The sequence below is a fragment of the Homarus americanus genome, unplaced genomic scaffold (genome assembly GCF_018991925.1).
Source record: "Homarus americanus isolate GMGI-L3 unplaced genomic scaffold, GMGI_Hamer_2.0 scaffold56579, whole genome shotgun sequence".
Classification (NCBI taxonomy): domain Eukaryota; kingdom Metazoa; phylum Arthropoda; class Malacostraca; order Decapoda; family Nephropidae; genus Homarus; species Homarus americanus.
The window spans coordinates 370,131-395,859 of record NW_024745952.1 but is presented as its reverse complement, the minus strand read 5'-3'; the positions used below and the strand labels follow the sequence as shown (position 1 = coordinate 395,859).

General features: G+C 38.1%; 1 protein-coding gene across 3 annotated transcripts in view; it reads right to left on the bottom strand.

Moving 5' to 3' along the window:
* LOC121878834 (A disintegrin and metalloproteinase with thrombospondin motifs 9-like) overlaps positions 1–19,527 on the bottom strand; it is a gene marked incomplete at its 3' end in the record, with an annotated part of 66,528 nt that extends 47,001 nt beyond the window's left edge. For all 3 annotated transcript variants that reach the window (XM_042385247.1, XM_042385249.1, XM_042385248.1), the window contains 13 exon segments: positions 2,333–2,500; positions 3,348–3,499; positions 5,695–5,821; positions 7,619–7,788; positions 8,104–8,277; positions 8,643–8,828; positions 8,988–9,238; positions 12,061–12,245; positions 13,973–14,123; positions 14,738–14,899; positions 15,312–15,464; positions 16,271–16,506; positions 19,374–19,527. In XM_042385247.1, coding sequence (XP_042241181.1) covers positions 2,333–2,500; positions 3,348–3,499; positions 5,695–5,821; positions 7,619–7,788; positions 8,104–8,277; positions 8,643–8,828; positions 8,988–9,238; positions 12,061–12,245; positions 13,973–14,123; positions 14,738–14,899; positions 15,312–15,464; positions 16,271–16,506; positions 19,374–19,451 — 2,193 coding nt within the window.
* Positions 19,528–25,729: the final 6,202 nt, after the last annotated feature.

Below are 25,729 nucleotides of genomic sequence, written 5' to 3'. Positions count from 1 at the left end.
TTAACCGAATTGAAGATCCTTATGGAAGGCAGTTCGTTAATCGAAATTAAGTTAACCGAGGTGTTCGTTAAACGAGGGGTCACTGTGTGTGTGTATATATATATATATATATATATATATATATATATATATATATATATATATATATATATATATATATATATATATATATATATATATATATATATATATATATATATATATATATATACAATACAATGCAATACATATATACAATCCGAAATAAATTTTTAAAAAATGTGACAGTCTACCCTCAAGTCTGTGCCTTAATAAATAAAGCGAATTCGTAACAATGGCTTTATATTAGAAATATTTAGATTTAGGCACGAGATAGGAAAATATTGGTTTGGAGTCGTGGATGAATGGAACAAGTTACCAAACATCATCATTAACTCGAATACGCTGGATAGCTTCAAACATAGGTTGGATGGATGCATGAATGATAGGGGTTGGGTGTAAATGGGACTGCCCAGTATGGGCCAATAGGCTTGCTGCAGTTTCCTCCATTCTTATGTTCTTAGACTGTCAAATTTTGTATAAATTTGTTTCTGATTATTTGTGAGAGCATTTTCCCATTATTATTCATTTGTATGTGTTTTGAGTGTGTGTGTCTATAATTATAATGGTTGCCTCTCATGTTACGAGGATGGTCGGCCCAAAGTCCACCTCGGCGTGAATTTGTTTAAGGTGTAGAAGCTGTCGCCAACACAACAACCACACCATAAGTTAACGAGTTGTGTGAGCCAGTGTCAAGGAATAGTCCGAGAAGACCGGACAACTCTCCAATTGCACTGGCTAACCAGTACCCCAGAACATGATCCGCAAATCGATTAACATCCAGGTTCCCAATTACCACTGGGTAGACAGAGGCAAATGCCATAAAGAAAATTGCCCATAGTTTCACCCTGTCCGGGGATCGAACCCGGGGTCTGCTCGCTTGCGAGGCAAGTATGCTGACCTTTGCACCACAGGCACACACACACACACATATACAATACAAGTAAAAGAAATAATTGTCCTAAGGGCAAACACAAAGGTAATATACACTATTGAGAAACGTTTAAATTTTGATTGAGTCAGGTACCGTAATGGAAAAATACCGACATTTGAGGATTTACCCTCTGGAAAAGGTGTATCTCATATTTCGTAAAATCTCCCTATTATTTTGAATTACGGGGTTTTTACTGTACGTAGCCTGTCTGATTTTCAAATATCTAATGAAATACAAAAAATTATGAGAGGTCCTGAATGACAGGTTACAGGTTAAAAATACAAATAAGAAAAGTCACAGCTTAAAATCTTTACATTGCTCACAGGGGTAAAGACATTAACCTCAAGAGAGGAACTATAAACTTAAACCAATTTTACATTAAGACAACAACAACTAATAGCTTACTTACTACAGTGGTCCCTCGGTTAACGAGCACAATCCGTTCCAGCAGGTTGCTCGTGAACCGAAACCATTGTTCCAATGGGTTTTTGGGTAATTGCTTCCAGCTCACCGAAAATCGCCTAAATTAACAAAACCGGTAGAAAAGTACACTTACTTTGAGGTGTGTATGTAGAAGGCTCCTGGATGATGATGATGATGATGGGAATTAGAATGGGGGTGGAGGAGAAGGAAGAAGAGAAGGCATTGGGGTGGAAGAGAAGTCACCCCATGGCACCATTTCACCCATAAAATTTTAGTTCTCTTGGTGTAATTCAAGATTATTTTCTTTAAATCAACACTGCACTGCATTATATATTGTCAATATGTAAAATATATTTCAAAATGACCAATAATTTGCTTGGAAACACAGAAAAAAAGCATTTAGTTGAAGAGAGTGTTAAGCAAGATGTTACCTCCAGTGAAAACAGAGAGACTAACGCCTGTCTGGTGTGTTAACAGGCTGGATGGCGCGCCAGAAACTAGTTTTTTTTACCTTCAATTATGTTCAATAATTGTTAAAATGACTAAAAAAGTTAATATTAAACTTTTAAAATTATTGAATAGTATAAACTTCTTGATATTTACTAAAATAGTAAGGAATTTAAGCCCTAAAACCGATTACTGTATTGGCGGACTAATACTACAGCTGGTGGACCGCCAAATGCAAGCGAAAACATGTTGAAGTCGGCTCGTAAAAAACTAGTTAATCGAGGGATTGCTCGTTAACCGAAGTTAAGAATCTTGTGGAAGGTAAATCGTTAACCGAAATTTCGTTAACCGAAATTTCGTTAACCGAGGGACCACTGTACTTAATATTTCTAACATGTGTAAATATAAGTTTTGTAAATTATTTATGCTGAGAAGTGCTGCAAGACTAACCGGAGACCATTCAGCATAACCCCAAGATGCACATTCATCACGAGGACATTTAACTTGTGTGTACTGTTGGTCAGTTGCACAGCGTTCGTCTTCTACACTGTTGCCCAGGCTGGAAACACAAGCAATGACTTCACGTTGCCGCACACACTCTTCATTCTTGATTACACACTGCAAAACAAAGTTTGCACTATAATTTTATACATGTACTATGTAGCATTACTAATATATCTATGAGTATTTGATTGTCAGTAAATATGAAACTATATCTGTGCATAATTTTAATGACAAATGAGCATGAAACTGAAACAAAATCATATACAGGACATATACAGGAGAGAAAGAAAAGAAAGGTTCAACTTCAAAATACAGTACACCTGTACTGTAATCCCTTTGCTAATATATATATATATATATATATATATATATATATATATATATATATATATATATATATATATATATATATATATATATATATATTCACTGTCTATATTTACCTTCCACTAACAACAGCTCTAAATCAAACCCATTATGCTCTCTTTCCTGGTAGTACAGTATACAGTACATGGATAGGTACCAAAAATTTATTACAGTACTTAGGATAATGCTCACTCTACAGGATATATTTCTTTTATGGTGTACTGACTTATAACACATTTCAAATGCCATGGAACTATGTAATCATTAAAAGTGATTTTAGCTTTGGAATCCCTATTAGTCAGCAAAATGTAAATGACAGCATCTCTAAATGTGTTTTGGACTTAAAATTTACAGCTACTGTATTCACAAATCATTAATCCCCTTTGTACTGTATCTGCTGCATCTATGAAAGGAACTACGGCATTATTAGGTGTGCTCATATTCCTATTACAAACAGTTTTTAGGTGCCTTTAACTGTAGGGACATCCTATTCGAAAATTAACTATTTTAGGATCTACCTGATAATATTTTCATGATTAAAATTCTTAATACAGTAGAGTACAGTATTATACAAGATCAACACCAAATAAGTTACCTTAGACCAGTCACTGTATTCCCAAGAAACAGGACAAGTATGAGCACAGGATTCTTGCTGTGTTGCTGGTTTCTGATGTGAGGAACAAAAATCTTCCTTTACTTGCATTCCCGTGTCTGTCCTTACACAGTATGCAGTCCTCTTACGTTTACCTGACCAAAAAGACAAAAAAAAATGGTAAGTATTAAGAACTACCTGCACTCTTCATGTATCCAGCTTGGAAATTCAATCTCATAAACCGAGTTGTGACAAGAAGACTGTGTTTAGTATAGAAGAGACCTGTGTATAGTATAGTATAATATAGTATAATATAGTATAATATAGTATAATAGTATAGTATAGTATAATATAGACCCAGGCTATACCCTCAAAAGTGATGGATGGAGCTAGTTTACTACAGTATTAGTATGAGTTATCTCTCGGTTGCAACAACTGTCCATAATAAGGGACATCAGAAGCAATAGTAGAAATGTTAAAGTTAGGATTAGCAAAGTCAACCTTGCAAAGTTTCATGTTTGCAAATCCCTAAACCATGGGTCAGGTTAAGTCAGCTTGGGTAAGGGCTGGGTTAGGGATGATTTGGGTTAAGGGTGGGCTGGTTCAGGGTTACTTGTAAGTGTGAGAATGTATTATTCTTGAACTTTCACAGATATGACTCTCATTCAGAAACAAAGCATACCTAATTAGGGTCCTGGCAGTAGTCAAGTAAGTGCTCCCTTCTTTACCAACTTCATATATAATAACTCAACTATTCAACTATAGTACTGAGAGATGGTCTCAGTACCTTCTCTTTTCCAGCACATACTTTTCCTCTACACTCTCTATGCTTGGACTCTGCCCTCACTGACTAACATTTAGTTTTTTAACCCATAGGTGACATTATGAATGTGTGGTACTACTACTGTATTAAACTGGTTCCCAGGACTCACAGGTAATCATTAATGTCAGTAGCATGAATACATGATAACCAGTTTACTATAGATGTTGTACTGTTGAGTATATGTATTTGAATGCTAAGAAACTGCAGATAAACAACTGCCACACATATCTTTTCACTGGACAGTTCCTGCAAAGAATGATGTCAAATATGGTTGAGTAAAATTAAACATACTTTTGGTATCTAATATGGTGGACGGATGATTGGGCCACAGTAAATTTGGTCCATGGGAGTGCAGAGATAGTAGATTGAATACCGGTATTGAGTCTCTGTACACAAGGAGGTAATGTGCATGGCACTCCTCTCAACTGCCTTCACTTCCCAAATTAGCTACAGGTACCCATTAACTGGGGATGTCCTGTACAGTGTCACTTTACATATGGGTGCATGTACAGTAGATTATTTGAGGAAGAAAATTCTCTTGTTTTATTATATAATATCATTGAGTAAATTTGAAAGTCCATAACAAGACAGTAAGAAGTCTCAGAAGAAAATACAGTACAAGGCACTTTGGTAAAAGGACATACCTGTACAAGTAAGAAATACAGTTGAATAACTTAGCCTAGTTACTGCATTAGCAAAAAATTGCATCAATGTCAAACAGGACTATGTTTTTTTTTTCCTTTCGTGCATACACTGTAGCTTTTTTTTAACAAAATAAATCAGATATGAAAATAAAGCATAATGCTTTAACATTAGGGGAATATATCCAGCTCTCTCATTTAGGTAATGACTGGTTGTTTCCTGGCATTGTCAGTTAATAAACTAAATTTATACATTGCTTAGATTATCTAGGAGCAAATATAAATAATATTCTTATTTTGGTATTATCGTTTGAGTAATGCAGAAAATTTTAGAATTTTATATTTAGGTTAGGTTAGGTTGAAATTACGATTTTCCGATGGTTTTTGATGTATTGAATGACTTACAAATACAGTAGGTGCATGAGCGAAATGATAATTTTACCCTTATTTATTGTCATTTTTCATTTTAAAGCAGTGTAAGAATTCGATAATTTCTGTGTGGGTTACAATATTAAATAGAATATGACTTACAGGTACCTGTAGTCTCTTCCCCACTGAAATAACTCATGAGAGGTTTTACACAAAAAATATAGTCTTCAATACACTTCTGTGAGTGAAGTCAAATAGGAGAGGATGGTAATGCTAAACATGGTTAAACAGAGATAAAAGTGGTCCAAGAAATAACTTCAACTACTGTTTAGGAAGCACCACATAACGACAATGTTCCCAACATGCCAATCAGTGTGATCTATCATGCAAAATCTCTTGCCCAAGACACCCTGATAACACGAGAAAAGACTATACTATAAAAAACAATCTTATATTCTCATTCGCTGTATAGGACTGGTTAATCAATTTCTTTATCGGAAATTTTTTTTCTACTTACCAACACAAGGCTCGGAGCAATTGGTCCAGTCACTTAACCGCCAGTAGTAATTGGGGTCGGAATGCAAATTGGATTTTGTGTAGCTATACAAAATGTAGGGTGGGTTCAAATCACCCACTGACAGAATCTGAAGACAAAAGTAGTGTTCATCACAAAATAAATACATACCCAATAATGTCATATACTGTAATACATAAATTCTAAATCCTGTAAATGCATTAATACACTGAAATAGCATTTAGATATTCTTTACATAAGATTGAATTCTTCTAAACACCAGTGCTGTAGTTTATTTTGTGATAGTACTTCTATAATTCTATACATGTATAATAAAAACCACACAATTATGTAGCCAGTACACTTAGAACTAAGAAAAAGGTAACACCCATTGCATTTAATGGTAAATCTTATTTACAGATCTGTTTAATTTTTCGTAACATTGAAAGGCATTTTTTAGTAATTCAAAGTGGGGTTGATTAAATAATCTAACCAGTGAAATAGGGAAAAGGATTATTTGGTCGGGGTGGTGAAGGTGAGGTAAATCTAACCTATCTAACTGAATGTAACAAAAAAATTAAAAAAATCTAGGAATCCTTATCTACAGTTTTATGCAGGAGTTATTTTTTTTTTAATAAAGCACTTTTTAAGATTTAAGTACCAAAAATTTGATGGTTGACTATGAGGTACAGTCTGAACCTAAATGACAGCGAATTTAGTTAAAGCTGTTGTATAAAATTAAAGGTGTTACTTTAAACGGATTTGATAATGAGTGGGGAAGAATTTAAAAATCTAGCTGACAAAGTTATTAGGAGAATGTTAAAAGGAAATGGCAAATCTGAGTAATGAAGAAACACCGCACATGGTGATAAAGGCAAATAATTGGAATTTATGATTACAAAAACTGGCGATAGAAAATCAAACATACTGTATGAAAGTGAACATAGTACAATATTGTACTTGGTAAAAAAAGGTAAAGTAAAATAAAGTTGTCTTGCAAACATGGTGGGGAATGCAGTATGCTAAAAGCCTGCATGATAGAGTATCTGATCCATTCCTTCTGTATGGATGCGAAACTCGAAGTTTACACTATACAAATGAGTCCGAAATGACAGCGAGAGAGATAAATACCCTGTACTGTAATTAATTCATAAAGCCCTATAAAGTTAAAATGAAATATGAGCATATATATATATATATATATATATATATATATATATATATATATATATATATATATATATATATATATATATATATATATATATATATATATATATATATGCAGTTGCCTGAAAGACGAATGGATGTTAGAATATTGGATGGCCTGGGCGTTTGGAATTCTGTTGAATGATGATGATTTACAGAAGATGATTTGCATTAATACTATAATAAGTGAACAGATGGACAGCTTAAGTGATTGTTTAACTAGCAGTTTACTCATGTCAAGGAATAATCTGATGAATTACTGAAATGAGTGACAAGATACTGGTGGTTTGTGGATGAAGGTGGTAGATTAAATCGAGATGAAAGCCTCACTGAAGAATCATTTTAATGAGTGGAATGAATTACAGATGAAGCCTTCCATCATTTTAATAAATACCTGATTTTGTATGACTCATCATCATGTGTTAATGTTGAACAGATTAATTTTTTACATTTATCTTCGCGGACATTAAATTTTTAAAGAAGACTTGTATGGTTGTTCTACATAATTTGTTTGGTAAGTAATTATGGTTTGGTAGTTTGATAAAGAAACAAATAAAAATCAGGAATTACTGTACATCGAGGAAACAAGTGACTGTAAAACTCTATGGCAACTCACACCCACATTTCACTATACAATATTCTATAACAATAGCTGGCAATTTACAATTACTGCACAAATCTAAAGTTGTTAATATAACAGTAATACAAACTTACGGACCTGAACCAATAGTTTCTTCTGAAGAGGTTTAGTAGAATTGATGTGCTCTGTAATTGAACTGGAGCCAGAGTATTCAAGTAGCGTCCCCCCAAATGCTACCAGCTTACGGAAAGGTGTTACAACCGAGCCACCATTAAGCAAATATTTCCCTGTTTCTAGATCAACCAGTGCTGTAAATAAAACGGACAGAAAGGCCTAAATCAGTACAAGGTATGGATACCAAATGTAAAAAAAAAAATATCATAAAGCATCTTAGTATGTACTGCATAATTCAATTTATGCCTGTATATAAATAAAGTTTTCCCAATACTTTAGAGCAGTTAGTTATTTTTATTTTACTTGGATTGGAGCTCTGAATTTGACATATCAAAATAATTATTACAGTGTTAGGTTCTTGTAATGCCAATTAATTAAAAGGAACAATATTTCTGTAGTTGACAGAGCTCAAATAGAAAATGTTACACAGCAGGAAGAGGAACACATACCAAGATAATTATCGTCAGTATTTTGATCACTATAGGATCTCTGGGTGATATCTATCATAGCAGCCCCTTCAGGTATGATGACAATATCTGTGTAGCCGTAGGGACGAGATTTCTCCACAGACCCTGCAGTCACCTGACATGTTGAGTTGTCCCCATTACACACACCACAGGTATCTGGCCCAGGTAAAGGTAAAATTATTAGTTCCACGTAAATTAGTAAGCAAATACAGTAGTCAAATAGACATATGCCAGGGCGCACATCAGGTTACACACGCACACCAGCTGCAATGAGATGTAGCTATGCTCAGGAATATTTACAGAATCTTATTAACTGGTCCTATAATGTACTAAAAGTAGTGGTAGCTGTATATCGAAATGTCAAGAAGGGGGACATGGCAATCAAAAGGAAAGAAGGGCTAATTATATTCTGACAAGCAAGTAACTTTTATATTTGCTTCTATCAATTATTCAGTGTCATTTATTATTACAGTTTACATCATATTTTTAGTCCATGTAGAAAAAGGTGCATGTTATCTTACCAGCCTTTGCTGTGGAGTTGAGGACATAATCACACCCAGCCTTGTGACATTTGCCATTGACGCATATGTCATAGGTGCCAGGTCCGCATGTTGTGCCATCCTCAACCTTATCTCGTAACTTGAAGTACGAGGTTCGAGTTTTATTATAAACTTGACAGAACAGCTGACAACTATCCTCTCGAGAAACTGATGAAGATGATGGATTAGTAAGAGAGTAATGTATAAAAAAATAACTGAACTTAGCTTTAATCCTGTTTTATATATCATTATCTTACACTATTTGAGAAATCTGATTCTCTTTTGGCAAACAGTATGAAAAAGAAAAAAAAGGAAAATGGAACTTACTCCCGGCATATTTTGGAATCCAAATGACATCTTCGGGAATATCAGAGAGGCCAAAATTCTTGTTGTTGTACACCTGGCATTGTTGCGTGCGGAAGTCTAATGCTTCCGAGGGACATGGCTTCATTATGCATGATTCATATCTCACCCGCTCACCTGTACAGTACCTTCCACCATAAGTAGGCTTGGGGTCATCACAGTGTCTTGTAGAACTCCGCACTCCTACACCACAGGTGCGGGAACAAGAACTCCATCTGTTTAATGAGGGAACACAGGTAAATCATTTAAGCATCTTTTATAACTTTTTTTAATGGAATATTCTGTACTGTATAGGTGTTTGAATATGATTGAAAGGAAAGCTTTCAGAACTCCATGTACTGAAGAAAGAAGGAGAAATAGGACATATAAGAGAAAAGAAAAAAGAGTAAATATATAGAAATAATAAAACAAAATTCTAAATAAAAAACTAAAGGTCCCCACACACATATCCACTAACTATACCCACAAATACAGAAACATTAAGCAACTAACCACGAGACAAACATTTATAACAGACATAAACCAAAAACTGTTACTAAAACTCATTCGTACTTGTGCCTCTTGTACACACACACACACACAGGTAAGTTTGGAGTTAGTACTCTTTGTACATATAAACTTATGCCCTGCTTGTGGTTTCTAATGGCCTTTCCATGCCTACAAATGGCCATTAATGGTCACGCATAGAGGACAGTGATCATCCTTCTTGGGCTACTTCATTTATGCCATTTTTACACCCAATTTTATATATATATATATATATATATATATATATATATATATATATATATATATATATATATATATATATATATATATATATATATATATATATAATTAAATAAAAATTTTATCAATTTATAGCACAAGACATAATAAGATTTATTCTTCTAATTAAAAGTTTAGACACAAGACGATTTTCATCATAAAACCTTTAGTGCATTTTACTCATAATAGATACTATATCTGTAATTGAAAATCAGAAAACCTCTAGAAAACCTATTATTGTATTGCATTCGTTGCCACCAATTTAATCTCGTGAAATTTTTTTTGCAAACAATAGTTTAGGCAATTACAAGACACTTTTATTCTATGCCAGGGAGTCTGGGAGTAGAGGCGCTACTTCAAGTTTATAAGGGATTCATTCGTCCTAACATGGAGTACTTCTCTCATATCTGGGGTGGCTCTTCTGTCCAACTGTTAGATAGGGTGGAATCAAAGGCATTTCGTCTTATTAACTCTCCTCCTTTAGTCGAAATCTCTCTTCCCTCTCTCTTCGCCTCAATGTTGCTTCACTCTCTCCTTTACAGGTACTTTAACGGGCAATGCTCAGTGGATTTGGCATCCTGAGAGCTCGTAACACTCGCCTTGCCCGCGGTGCCCACTGTTTCTGTGTGGATCTCAGTCACACTAGAATAACCCGTTGTAGTAGTACATCCTTCTTTCCTCACAGCCAAACTGTGGAATGCTCTGCCTTCTGTGTATCCATAATCATACACTGTCTCACTTCAAAAGGCTGTTTTTCCATGAGCTTCGTGGTGTAAATTAATATACTGTAGTCTTTTTCTGTTCTATTTTTAATTTATTTTTACTCTTATTTTTTCACTCTCCAGGCCCCGTTGTGGGTCGACGACCTGTGACCGGGTAGGCTATTCCTCGTAAAAAAAGAAAAAAGATAGGCTTAGTTGATACTATCAACCAAGGACTAGATACAGTGAGGACACACCGCTGTAACGTCATAAACTTTAGCTCCGCCCCATTGAATGTCCGGGACCTTGGTTGACATTTGATTGTTTCCTTATTTTTAGAATACTCTTAAGGTTAAGGCTTTTTTCTGACCAGGTATAACAAAATGAATGCGTTATGTTCTCATAGTCCTCCCAAAGATAAGTGATACTGCAAACAAAAGCACAAAGAAAATAGCAAAATATTACAAGGAAACACCTGGGGGGTGCAGGTGTAGCGGACCAGAAATTACCCGGATCAGAAGTGTACGAAACGACAACTCACCATTGCTGAATTTGATGATGTATATCAACCTCAATATTAAGGGAAGTTGTTTAACACATAAATTAACACGATAATGCTTGGGTTTGTTAGGTCAGGTTGTATTAGGTTCTATGTTGTGACATCACCAACAGCGCATGCGCAGTTATCGTTTTGTATACTTCTAGTCTGGGTAACTTCTGGTTCGCTACACCGGGACCAAACGCGTGCACACACGGTTATCACATGATGCGCGTTTACAAAAGTGACGTCACCGAGCTGTGCATTGTGGGTAAAACAAGTGCTCAGTGAACTATCCTTACTGTCTTTAATACTTGTCAGCAACCACATATTACAAATTAAGTTATCCTAACCAACCAAACCTAACTAACCTTACCTAACTTCCTAACCGGAGAGGGCGGTCCCCTCGGCATATAAAATATCTCGGTTGTAGCTCGTTTGCGAGGGAAATGTCATAGAAAAAAGTGTTAGAATTGTCTAAACTATTTTTTTTGCAAAGAAAAAAATCACAAGATTCGCTTGGTGGCAACATGCAATAATAGCTAATAATTTTTTTAGTACCTCCATTAGTTTTCTAATTAGCAACTCACGATATCTCGGTTATGGGTAAAATGTGAGAATAGCGTCAAAGAAAGTCGCCTTGTTTTTATCTGATTTTATTATTAAATAAAACAAAAAACTGCCATTTCTTGACACGTTTAGAATTTTTCTATTAGATTTCTGATTTTCAACTCCCGATATCTGGTTTATGGGTCAAATGCACCAACAGTCAAAGAAGATAAAATCACAAAAAAACACCGAATTATGTCCTATACGAAAAATTAACCACTAATTTATTAATCTTAGATAAGTATGGGGATTTTATTTGGCATGCTAAATACTGGGGCTACTGAAAATGACATGCGGTACTGAAACTTTATCACCACTCTGCGTTAATAAGCAAATAGCAAACTACAGCAGTGCATAATCATTTACTGTTAGGCAGTTATAATACACGCTGTAAATATGGTAAAAAACAGGGAACACTTACTCTAACCAATCACCCCATTTACCATGCACCTTCTTCATGACTGTTTTATCCCTGGGCACGCACTTGCCCCGAAGGCACCAGCTATCTGGGTTACAGGTAGTGCCATCAGCCCAGGGCATGTGTTGTGTTCGGCAACCTTCCTTCTCATCCAAGGACGTGGTGCACCATAGCCGCTTACAAGTAGGCTGAAATACCACATCCAAGAATATTATTGTTTAATAATACAGTATTTATATTACATTATAAACAACAAATACCATTAAATTAAGCCAGTGGATATTTTGCCTTGATCGGCTAAGTTCCTACTGACGCTATTTTACCGTGAGTATGGTCTAATTGGCTAATCGTCCATTACCGGCGAACGGGAGAACTATATTCGACCGTGACTGGCTGTATTTGGCATTTATTTAGCCGTGAGTCGATCGTTGTTTAGCTGTAAACATACTTAACCACATTTCTGTTGTGCATGGAAACTTCTCATTATAAAAGAGGCGACATTTACTAGAACCTAATAGAACCTGACCTAACCAACCAAGAAACCAACTTAACCTTACCAAACTTCCAAGCCGAGGGGCGGACTTGCCGTCATATTAAACAGAAAGTACTTAGCCAATCAGAGCGCCCTGATGGTAAAATAGCGTTAGTAGGAACTTAGCCGGTCATGGCAAAATATCCAGTTAAAAAATGATAAAATCAATAACAAAGAAATCTTACTACAGTATTTTAAGCCAATAGATGTAATTTGATGATATTCCTAGTCAAAACGAAACTACTGTACCTTAACATTAATCCAATGCTTCTATTTGTGAGTTTATTCATATATATATTGTTTAATTATTTGTAATATATACAGTATTTGTAAAAAAAAATCACGTAAAAATTGCCATTTCATTTAACCTCAATGATTAAGGTAAAATAAGTAACGCGATAATGCATTCGTTAAGGAATTATCAGACTTGCTCATTTTCCCTCCAACCTCCGATCAGATTGCTTCGTACTCTGATAGCTGCACATACAGACGAAATAGCCGAAGGCGAAGAGGCTAGGAACATAAAAAATACACCTACACAAAACATGCACTTTGTATTACAGTATTATTATTGGTATTATTTTATTATTTTTCTATCTTTTATAGATATGCTATGAATTATTATTATTATTATTATTATTATTATTATTATTATTATTATTATTACTATTATTATTAAATTTTCGCCCCCCCCCCCAGGCCCTAATGTGGGTCAAAGACCTGTGCCTTGGTGGGCTAATCCCTGGAAAAAAAAAAGCAGGTGAGGTGAGTGTGTTCCAACTTCCAACCCAAGCAGTTATCAACAAGTTAAAACCTGCATAAGCAGCAGGGTGTTATATCCTGTTGGTAGCTGTTGAGTTTGAACCAGTGCTGTGCCTGTCACATACATATGTGTGTATAATATATATTGCTTAACATAATTCATTCGTGATCTAATATTTTAAAACCAAATTATGGAGGGAACATTCATATGACTAAATCTGTTTTTATTAGACCAATGGCACTGTTAAACAAAAATGAATATGAAAAAGTTTACATAAGAACATATAATAAAAACAAAATCAACCCTGGACCCGGGCCAAACATCAAACTTAGCTGGAGTGATAGCCTCTTTACTATGTTTGGTTGATACTATGTTTGAACTTTGCCCTTCAACTGTAATGACCATTGACATATGTAACATTGTTATAATGACACATAGTGGTGAAGAATAGTGAAGACATGTTTACTGAATAAACAGTTTAGCCACCCTCCCAAATGGATAGATGATAAAGTTAAACCTTCTACCACAAGGCGTCTGTTTTCGGTGGGTTTATAATATAAAGGGCTAGTAAGTACTATTATAAATATAAAAATATATACGAATTTGACTGAAACACTCACCATGTAGGGACAGATGCGAGAGTTCAGCCCAAACACATACTGACACTGCTTGCTGGCATTAAAGAGTTCCCCAGCTAGAGTAATTTCTGTTGTCTCTTCTATCAATTTATTTGTCCATGGCTCATCCTCCAGACACCGGCCGTGGCCGACTCTGTAAGGGTGGAAATAGAAGATATATATATATATATATATATATATATATATATATATATATATATATATATATATATATATATATATATATATATATATATATATGAATTAAGGTATTCCATAGAAATGGAGAAGAATGAAGGTAAACCCGGTTTCAAAAACAAAATTTTTCAAATAATAATTTACTCTACAGTATATTCAGGCAACCAGATACTGTATTAAGTACAGTGTTCTGTACCCACACTGACCCTAACGGGCAGTCATGCCTATTTAGACCCACTTTTACTTTTTCACTGGCACTAGTTCCCCTCAGCCCATTGGCATTGGCCAGTTAGGTGTAGTGGGGATATTGCATAGCACAATAGACTATAGTATGTCATTTTCATTTTTAAACAGAAGTTTGTAATAAAAACAAAGTACTATGTCTTAGCCAGCTGTTCTGATGATAAGGAGCAGATGAGTGACTACTCGCTTCCCGGTCTGGACAAATAATCACTGCATGGACAAAAAATTAACAGATTTACCATATATGCTATTTAGGACAATTATTCTCATGCACAGCAAACCTGCACATATACACAGACACACATAGTCAGACATAATGTCACTCACTGCAGGAACTCAGTGAGGTAGTGTCTGGAGCAGTTGGACCACTCCCAGGGTAGTGTGTTATGGTCCAGCATACGACTCATCACGTTCATCCGCTGGTTTGACTCGTCGTCAGGTCCCTGTAATAAGCTGCACTTATCGTCATTGTCGTGCGGCATGTTCAGCCTATGGAGGAAGAGGAGGTACATAAATATCTCAAAATGAATATATATATATATATATATATATATATATATATATATATATATATATATATATATATATATATATATATATATATATATATATATATATATATATATGATAGAGAGAGAGAGAGAGAGAGAGAGATATTACTAGTAAAAAAAAAAGAGACTTTCTCAGCATCTCAGGTTCTCAGGTACTGCAACTATACTGTATAAGGCATAATAAATTTTAAAGGCGAACTTTGCTTAATTAATGAAACACAGAAATAACACTGGACTTAGGAAAAACAGTACAGGACTGCTATAAACTCCAGATACATTGAGATAACTTAAAATATACAATACAACTATGTACAACAATAACAACAGTTGTAACCTAATAGGGTACTAACAGGTGTCCAAGTTCGTGCGCGATGGTGAAGGCAGCGGAGAGGCCATTGTCCTGCACAATGGCACAGGAGGAGTGACGAGAGCACATCGTTCCCAGTTCAGCCAGACCAAGTGTGTCGCAGCTCTTTGTCCAGGGGTTACGGCAGATATTCTCCCTGGAGAAAGCCAAGATTTATAACCTATATTGTAGTTTATATTGCATTTTAGTCTATATGCTAGTCGTTATCAAACACTACTGTTATAAAGTACCTTAGTATGAAATGTGAAGCATCACATCTAATTAAACTTACTAATCTAACCAAACTTACTAAGTTAAACCTATCTATATTGACCTAACCAAATTTATTACTCTAACCAACCTTATTAACCTAACCGAACTTATTAACCTAACCAAGCTTACTAATCTAACCAAACTTATTAACCTAACCACTCTTATCAACCGAAGTACTGTAATTAATTTACAAAACATTTTACCTTAAAGTTCATGACCCTACCAGACTTCCTAACGTAAGCAAACTTTTTTTTTTTAACGTGGAAACACCGACATCCATTGTAAGGTGTCTTGTGATCACTTGTTTGTATGGCAGGGGTGGTAGGTTGGTGGGTGTTGTGGTGAGTGATTGATTGATGGTAGTGTTGTGGTGGGTGTTGGTTGATTGGTGTTGTGGTGATTTTTGTGGTGGGTGATGTGGTGGGTGGTGTGACGAGTGGTGGTTGATTGGTGGCGTTGTGGTGGTTGATTGGTGGCGTTATGGTGGATGATGTGTGTAGTGGTTGATTGGTGGCGTTGTGGTGGTTGATGTGTGTAGTGGTCGATTGGTGGCTGATGCGGTGTGTAGTGGTTGCTTGATGGCTGATACGATGCGTAGTGGTTGATTGGTGGCTGATGCGGTGTGTGGTGGTTGATTGATGGGTGGTGGTTAGTAGGCTGGGTCGGTAACTGGTTGAGAAAATGACTCACCTGGTCAGTAGGATGGCAGTGTCGTATCGCCTGGGGTGGTTGGCGCTGCGTTTAAGACCCATTTGTTGCCACTTGCAGAACATCTTGAGCATCTCCTCAGCGGACTTGCCCGGCAACTCGGCACTGTTTTCGTGGTTTCTCTTGGAGACATAAAACTGGTGGTCCTGCTTCACCACCTCAACTACGGCGATGTCGATACGGTTGCCGATGCTCGCATCTCGGAATATTAACGCCACCTGGTGTGGATTAACATAAACTTAATATAATCTTAATGATACAAAACCATGCATAACTTAAATTAATGTGCAATATTTAAGATACACCAGAGTTGCAATTAACACTATCATTTGAGTGCATTAAAATATAGTTTTACCTGAAAAAGAATAATAATGTATCACTGCGTACAATAAAACCAGGTAAACGTTAACGCTCACACCAAGGCCGAAACCAGACATATTTTGACGCAAATTTTCCGAAGACAGACAATATGCGACGCCGCGGTGGGTATTATGATTTCAGCTCAACTAATACCTGTCTTTCTAAGGAAAGGGAAACTGTCTTCCTATAGGATAAAATTTGAAAGATTCCAATTCGATGTGATTCGAATATAGTGTGAGATATGTGTTGTTAACTTGGCTCACTCGTGCTGACAATTTGCGTCAGAATATTTCCGTTCCGGCCTCGGTGTGAGGGCGCTAAGGAGGCAACATGTATGCAGTACACTCCAGCAGACCATACACAAAGAATATGAACAAAAGAATTTTGAGGGATTTTTCTTCGTACAAAAGATATCGAAACCTTTCAACAAATAAATATTCATAAAAATACATGAAATAAATATACCAACTTATAAACAAAGAAAGAACACCACAAATCCACCATCTCTCCAACAGCAAAATATAAGAACTCAACACTTCAGACGAGGAGACATTAGTAAGACAGGTAATCTGACCACCTTAAAGAGCGAGCCATAAGGAGCGACGCCTGCGATTATTACTCCAGTAGGAATAAAAAAAAATACCCTAAATAGATTTATATCCATACGCTAGAGATTCAATATTCCTGGAATGAGATATGATATGAAAATGATTAAAACTCGACATTAACATCCAGAACAACAGCAATACAATAATGATACTATGATGACCAAAATATGCGACAGCAGACTGTTAATGGCCTGAAGAAACACGTGAACTCTTCACTTTCTACAGTATGAGCGTGTGTCAATCTGAGCTCTGAGGGTTTGCAGGATGGGGAGGAGTTTAAAGCCTATGAAAGGAGAAGCTATCGTCAACAACACAGAACATGTCTGGAAGTTCAGTTGCGAACTCGGCATCAGCAAGAAATATGTAGGAGCGGCGTGCTGACGGAGTATGACAAGAGCATCAGCGTGCGGGAGGTGGGGATAGGAGAGGTACTAGTGCTTGTCAGACGCTGTGTAAGGTGAGGCGCCCGCCACCCCAGCGACGTTTTGGGCCATACAGGGTCAACATACTACTGTGTGTGTGTGTGTGTGTGTGTGTGTGTGCTGGACATTACCATACTTGGGAATCGATCCTCTCATAATATGATAACAAATGACATTAACACTGGCAAGTACCCTTACACGAAACGTGATAACACTGGCAAATACACAGAACAATAAAACAAATGTAATCATAATTTCGTAATACACAAAAACAAAGGATGAATAACAAGAAGTAAACAAAGAAAAATATAAATAAGATTAGTAAAATTATTGAATAAACTGAGATAACTGTCCACAGATAATAATAATGATGTACTCTAGATAATGTAGACATTTTCAATAACAAATGATGAGATGGAAAAATGTCTTATTTTTTTACGTATTCAATAAACAGTAACGTTGAGTGTGGTGGAGGTAAGGTAGTGTGGTGGGGGAGGTAGTGTGTGGGGAGGTAGTGTGTGGTGGGGGAGGTGTGTGGTGGGGAGAGGGGGTGGAGGAGGGTAAGGTAGGTGGGTGGGGGGAGGAGGGTGGGGAAGGGGTGGGGAGGGAGTGGGGAGGTGGGGAAGGTAGGTGGTGGGGAAGGTAGTGTGGGGGAGGTAGAGGGGCGGGGAGGTAGAGTGTGGTGGGGAGGTAGGGTGGTGGGGAGGTAGAGTGTATGGGGGGAGGTAGGTAGAGGTGTGGTGGGGGAGGTAGAGGTGGGGTGGTGGGGGGGAGAGGTGGGGGGTGTGTGTGGGTGGGGGAAGGTGTGTGTGTGGTGGGGAGAGGGTGGTGGGGGGTAGGGGGGGTGGGGGAAGGTGGGGGGTGGTGGGGAAGGTGGGGTGGTAGAGTGGTGGGAAGGTAGAGGTGTGGGGAAGGTAGAGGGGGAAGGCTGAGTGTGGTGGGGGGAGGTAGGGAGTGGTGGGGAAGGTAGGTAGGTGGGTGGGGGAGGTGGTGGTGTGGTGGGGGAGGTGGGGAGGTAGGTGTGTGTGGTGGGGGAGGTGGGGGGTGGGGAGAGGGGGGTGGGTGGGGTGGGGAAGGTAGTGTGGTGGTGGGAAGGTAGTGTGGTGGGGAGGTGGGGGAGGTGGGAGAAGGGTGGTGGGGGTGGCAAAGTGCCACCACCACGTGTGGTGGGGGAGGTAGTGTGTGGTGGGGAGGTAAAGTGTCTACTACCACCACCCTCCCACCCTATGTTCCCCACCACCACCACCACCACCACCCTCCCACCACCCCAATATTCATAATTTTCATCAAATACAGATGATGGTATTAAGACTCGGTGATTCGTACGTTATATGGGTTTCAGAACATACCCCATAACCGTACCTATAAAACATGCACTCACTGGGGATACGAATCTGTGTACTGTACATGTTGAGGACAAAAGTTCGCTCCCTGTGGTGAAACTGAGTCACGGGAATGAGTCTCCAAACTGACTTACACCTGACTGTTTCATCTCCCTTGGGGTCAACGCTGCTTCATTTTGGGCAGGAGCGAACTTTTGACCCTGACTGTACATGTTGGGGTGTACTCATCATGCTCATCAAAGTGTACACGTGTAAGTGTACTAGGGCCAGAAACTGACCACGGACATCAGGGTGTACTGGCTGATGTGCACTGACCACGGACATAAGGTTGCACTGGCTGAAGTGTACTTACCACGGACATGAGAGTGAGGACATACTGGTTGAAGTGCTTGCCGTGATAACTTGCCAATTTGTTGTCCACGACGACCATCACCTCAATGGAGTAGCGGCGGGAGTACAGAAACCTCCGTCGTCGGTGTCTGGTAGGTCCCGACGGAGCACCTGAGGGAGAGGAAGACCAGAGGAGGCAGTTAGTATAACCCGTTCTTTGTCTGCCGGTTCTCTACATATACCTGTACAGTACTATGGTCGCTCTGTTCTGAAATACATAATAAAATGTTAAATATCTCGTTTACACTAAATTTGCACCAGAAATGCCATTGAAGAAAAGTGTCGTATACTTGTCAAAATTATTGATTGCAACTATAAAGTTACCGAACTTTTAGTGGCAACAAGTGAAATAATACCACAAATTTTTATCGCCTACATTTAAATAATAATATTTTGTCTAAAGTTTCAGACGGATCTTGAGTGTTAAGAAGCGTTTTTAAACCTATAAATTCTTTTAAAGGCCTATTAGTAGGTTTGCCCTTTTCCGTTTACAATCCCGAGAATCTGAAAAAAAGCGGCCCTGCATCGCGGAGGAAGGAGGCGGCCTCAGACTGAGGATGCCTCCCACCTCCCCTCCCCGGACAATAAGCATTAGAACACACAGTGCGGAAATTATCCATAATCACTACCCAGTACAGTTGGCCTATATATTCTACTTTGCCTGAAAATTTTGGTTTCGACAGACGAAGAAACACCATGAAATGAACTAAGGAATACAGTTACTCTCTTCTACAAGGTAAGGGGATTATAACTGAAGACACGTGTCATAAAGTCAACGCCACTAAACTCCCCACACACCAATCCTGGACTCCATATTTGTGTCGAAGCTTGAGTCAGTTGGATAACTCTCTAACATTACCAGTTGATAAAACAAACAAAAGACTTACGAATGCGTCTCAGAATGGCCAATTTATAGGAGAGGACAGAATTAGATATAGTATTTTGTGTTTATTGATATTTCAGATAAAAACAAGACGATTTTCTTCTATGACACTTTTACCTATAACCGAGATATAGTGAGTTGAAAATCGGAAAACTACTAGAAAAGGTATTACTGCATTTGTTGCAATAATACCTTTTCTATCTCTTCACCCATGACTCACACACTTATTGTACTATATTACACAATGATTCACAAGACTAAATTCAGTTAAGAGAGCCTCAGCGATTTCCACACTTTTTTTTCCTATTCCTTAAATGTCTTTATTTTTGGGGGGTGGGGTGGGGTGGGTGGGGAGTTCTTTCTATTATCGGTACATTCCACATCTCCGCCTTCATTGTTATGATCTTCGTGCCATTTCCATCTTATATTTTTCTCTTTTAAACATACGAATTATCTCGCCCAGTCTGGTATATTAATTCATAAGTTTATCCAGGTCAAGTAAATTTGATTTGGTTTGCATTACATTAAGCGTACACAACACCATCACACGCAGCAGTCACATGATTCCTTCTATTACTCTTGTTTCCAGTTCTTGAAATCATAATTAATATTTCCCTAGGGGCAGGATACGAGCTATACTATTATCCAAACATGGTGCTCAATCTTTTTTTGCAAGAGGTCCAAACTTAATGTCAAGCAGTACTCGGGGCCACACACCTGTATGAATGGTGAGAAGTCAAGCAAACAAACTATATTTTAATGGTATGTGACATTAGGATCCAACAGAGAAGCTATAATATTATTAAAAATCAATGTTTATAGTTAGACGTACTGTATATAAACAAAAATGGTATTTCGGATGCAATGATGGTACGCATTTTGGCGCCTTGATTTATGGATGGGGGGCTGTATAAAAATTGCTTGCGGGACGGACGGCCCGCGGCCCGCTGGTTGGGCATCCCTGATCTAAACTGTGGTATGAGTGGGGAGGCTTGTGAAGGGCGAGTCCTGACCCTTCTAGTTCTCTCTTGTTTTCTCCTCTCCTCCACCCTTCACTGATAGCATCTCACTACTCAAGGCTCCTGCCGGTCTTCACGTCACCCTTCCCACCCATTTTAAGGGAACCTGCGAGAGGAACAAGGTATTGCGCTCAGTGACTGTTGCCTCGCTCCGCAACTGGCTTTAACTGAACGTGATTTCAATAAAAACATGATTTTCGACGAAGAAAACCAAAACAATAATTTTTTAATTAGTATGTGCCGAAAAATACACACAACACCAAGTCAAGTATTCCTAGATATAACTTAAGGATATGATATGAAAATCAATATTTCTGCGGGACTTTGTTCCCTCTAATTGCTAATGACGAAGGGTCTAGAGGGGATGGGCGGGGCAAGTTTGTAAGTCGTGAGTGGGCGTGGGCGGATATATACCCACCTTTGTCGGTGGGCGGAGTCGTGGACCTCAAGACAAGATAGCACACTGACCTTTGTACCACCTTCAATAGTCTTCTCCTCCCCATCCATTGTCGAGTCTGATCAGATCCCAGTGAAGCTCTGTCTTCTTTTTTATTCATCTCCTTTTGTCTTCTAACGACGAGCAGTTTTATTATACAGTACAAGGCAACCTATTATTTAATGTTCAGTTTTCTTCCAAATGCAACGAGACGTCTGCCTAGATACACCTTATACTCACAGGCCTATGAAAAACTGAACGCTATTATTTTCACTGAGGACAGACTATAAATATGCAGCAATATAATGTGACCATGACCAAGACACCTGCTGGGGAGTAGGTTAGTTAGCCTTGGTCACAAAAATAATGGTCCTTCTTGGTCACCTGTTGATCGTATCCATTGATCTCCTATTAAGAGGTCGTCTTTCAGGATGTCTTCCTGATATCCCTTCAGCTCGATCTTCTACTGATGTCTCCTCTTTCTTGGTCTCCAACTCGATGCTTCTCGTTTTTTTTGTCTCCTACAAATGGTTCGTATTAATGGATTCATTTCCTGGTTTCCAACAGATGAAGCCGTTGTTCCTTGTTCTCCTGTTTGTCTCTTCCTCGGTCTCCTCCTCTTTATCTACCCTTTATAGTCCTTCTTCTTGATCTTCTATTAAGGATTTTTTCCTTCCTATTCTTTTACCCCCCCCCCCTCATGCACCGCATGAAACAAACATGAAATACTAAAAAGATAATGTCGCCCTGTCCCACCTCAAATCTTGGATACACACCGCACAACATGAGACTTGACGAAAAGTAGGACTTCAAACTCTGGGAAGTGAAACACCACAACAGACGGACCAGACGCAGTAGCTCTTGTGTCTATGACGACTACACACAAGGCCGGATTGATAATAATGTTACGAACCCCTTTTCGCTGCTTACTCAGCTTCCACCACTGGTTATCAGACCAGGTCGTATATACCGAAGCAGTAGATATATCACAGGTGTCGTCGAATTACCACTGGCTGTCCCGCCAGTCTCTGGTAATTTCCAGACGATTGGTAACAGTGTACAGACAAGACAAACAGGCAGGTAGATTTCCACCAGGTCACAGAAACACACTTGTGCACTGTAGTCCTCTTTAATAAGCACTGATTCTTCAGATCACTGTTAACAGGGAAATGGCTTCACAGCTGGACTTCTTACTTCGAATATATACTGTAGTCGGCACTCTACCAGTTTACAATTCATTAGTCTTCTTACTTTGCTGTGCATTAATCACAACAATTCCACAATACTTGCACAACAATAATATTGTCTTCAGTTATTCTGCTAGGTTTATTCTTTACACTCTGAAGAGAAGCGATCGACTGATTCCTGATGAAGATGATGAAATGGAGAGAAGAGAACCTTTTGCTCTGAAGATGGAAGACTGACTCCTATTGCATTGGAGTCATGAGTTATGAGGTGAAAGAAGATTATTAGGGATTGAAGAAAGGTGGTGAAACTGAAATACAGTAAGAGTAGAAAGAATCTGGGCTCAAACCAGATCGCTTCATCTTATCTGTTGTTTTTTCATCTTTGTTTTGCTCAGCCTGCTCGCTGGTGCTTATATATGCCTCTTCAGACGCCTCTCGAACATCCTAGCATCACCCAGAGACGCCTAGGAGATTCTAGAACGTTCTACCCTGATCGACTTACAATAATAGGTAAATCATAACAAAAATAATGCAATACATTCTAGAATATTCTTACATAATTAATACATCAATATATACACGGAAATTTCACTAAATTTGCCAAAATAACTGCTGCATGGGGAAGAAAACAATCAAAACACCTAGTTTACAAGATTATGCCTCGGCATAATATATGACTACTACTACTACAACACTACTACTTTGCTGTCACTCGGAATCTAGCATGACGATCATCCAGCTGTGAGACAATGATGCGAGTTATTAATGATGTCAACAACAACAACTACTACTAACAATAATAATAATATAGATGGTCGTCACTGAAGATAATGATGGTTATACAAAGTAATATAAAATAAAACAATAATGGCAGCAATATCTATATCAGAGAGTATGCATATAGGCGAAAGACCAATAAGGGTTAAAATACTATTCATCGTTTTTTCCTATTTTAATTTTTCTTTTTTTACTTTTGTTCTAGAGGGCAACGTCAACAGAATTGCCGGAAAACAATTCCTCAAGATGTTAGGTAATAGTTGCAACAAGTGGGAAATTTCCTCGTTAACCCAACTCACTGATTACGTCAATGGGAAACTTAAGTGCTTCATGAGCAAGTTACACAGTATTTCCCCGGAAAAAAGTTGCATCACTGCCCGTGTCACATAGGACGTGAAGCAACACTTGAAAGACACTGTTTAACGGTGTTCTCTTGTTTATGGTTTAGTGTTACTCTTCACACACACATGTTTCCCAGAGAGAGCACCGGGAACTGTTACACCCTGACCAAGTTCGTGCGTCATGATACAATGGTACTAGGATGATTTTCTTTGATCATGATAAACAAGTATCAGAAGAGCGGCATTTACCAAGAATTACACGCGAATCGGATATCCTAGAGGTAATGGAGAATGAGAGAACATTAATCACAATAAAAGTAAATGACCTGTTTAAGCGAACTATAGAAATTTGCAAAAAATACAATAAAATTTCAGTAACTTCCAGCGGGAAAAGGTCATGGAGGACGTTACAATGAGTAGCTTAATTCCTCGAAGCTAAGGTGAGAGAGGACGTTGGAAGAGCAAGAGGAGGCCCGTCACACCAGGGAATCCCTCAGTGTGACCTGAACCTCACTCACCCACACACACTACTGCAGCACTGCTTGAGGAAGTATCTCTGCAGAGGCTAGGATATGTATCGGTAGATCAACGTGGTGTGTGTTTGGTTAGCATGCTGTAGCGTAGGATATACCAGGAAATCTGATTCATATGTTTAAATCTAAAATAAATGTTTATATTCATTATTCCATTTATACGTTTAATTAAAAAAAAAAAAAAACATAAGTCATATGGAATATGGCAGAGGGGAAGAGGATGTAATTTTCTTTGCGTTTTACCCACCTTTGTTCACATATCAAAACCGGAACGGACGCAAAATTGTCCGAACGAGTATATCACGTTAACAACACATATCTCACACTATGTTCGAATCACATCTAATTCGAATCTTTCAAATTTTATCCTCGAGGGAAGACAGTTTCCCTCTCCACAGAAAGACAGTGAGTCGTGTAGCACCTATTAACTAAGCTGAGAAAATCATAATGCCAACCGCGCATATTGTCTATCTCCGGAAAATTTGCGTCAGATTTCTCCGTTCCGGAAAGACAGGCTTGCCGTGGGCTGTGTGTTGCCTTTGCTGTTATGTAGTATCGCGCTATAACAACTAACATCGTTAAGTCTGTATGCTAGGTTAGTAAATACACTCGTTATCAACAGAGGTGGTGTGCTGACGGAGGACGGCGCCACAACACCCGCCACCTTGGGATTTGTCGCTAGGTCAAGTTAATAGTGATCGTAAGGTAGAGAATTCCTAATAAAGTGATCAAAAGTTCTGAAACACACTCTCTTTCATAATAAATGGATGCAGGTACAGTCTCACCCAAAAGTTCGTTAACTCTCCCAGCCAGCTATTGCTGCACTGCTTGCGCCAGATGTTGACTATAAACCAGTAGACGATATTTCATAGAAAATTAAATTAAAAACACCACAATTTCAACGACTTTTGCTGTGGACACTGTCGTAGTTTGGGCAAATGTGTTAAAATCAGGTTAGACCTAAGCTTTGTTAGAAGACTGCACCTATAAAACCCAAGAAACCTACTTAACCTTACCTAACTTCCAAGCCAGGGGGAGGAGCCCTGGCATATCAAACAGAAAGAACTTACTATGATATATGGGCCTAATAATCTACCAAACGAAGCAATTACCCAAGAAATGAATAAATGAATATCATATCT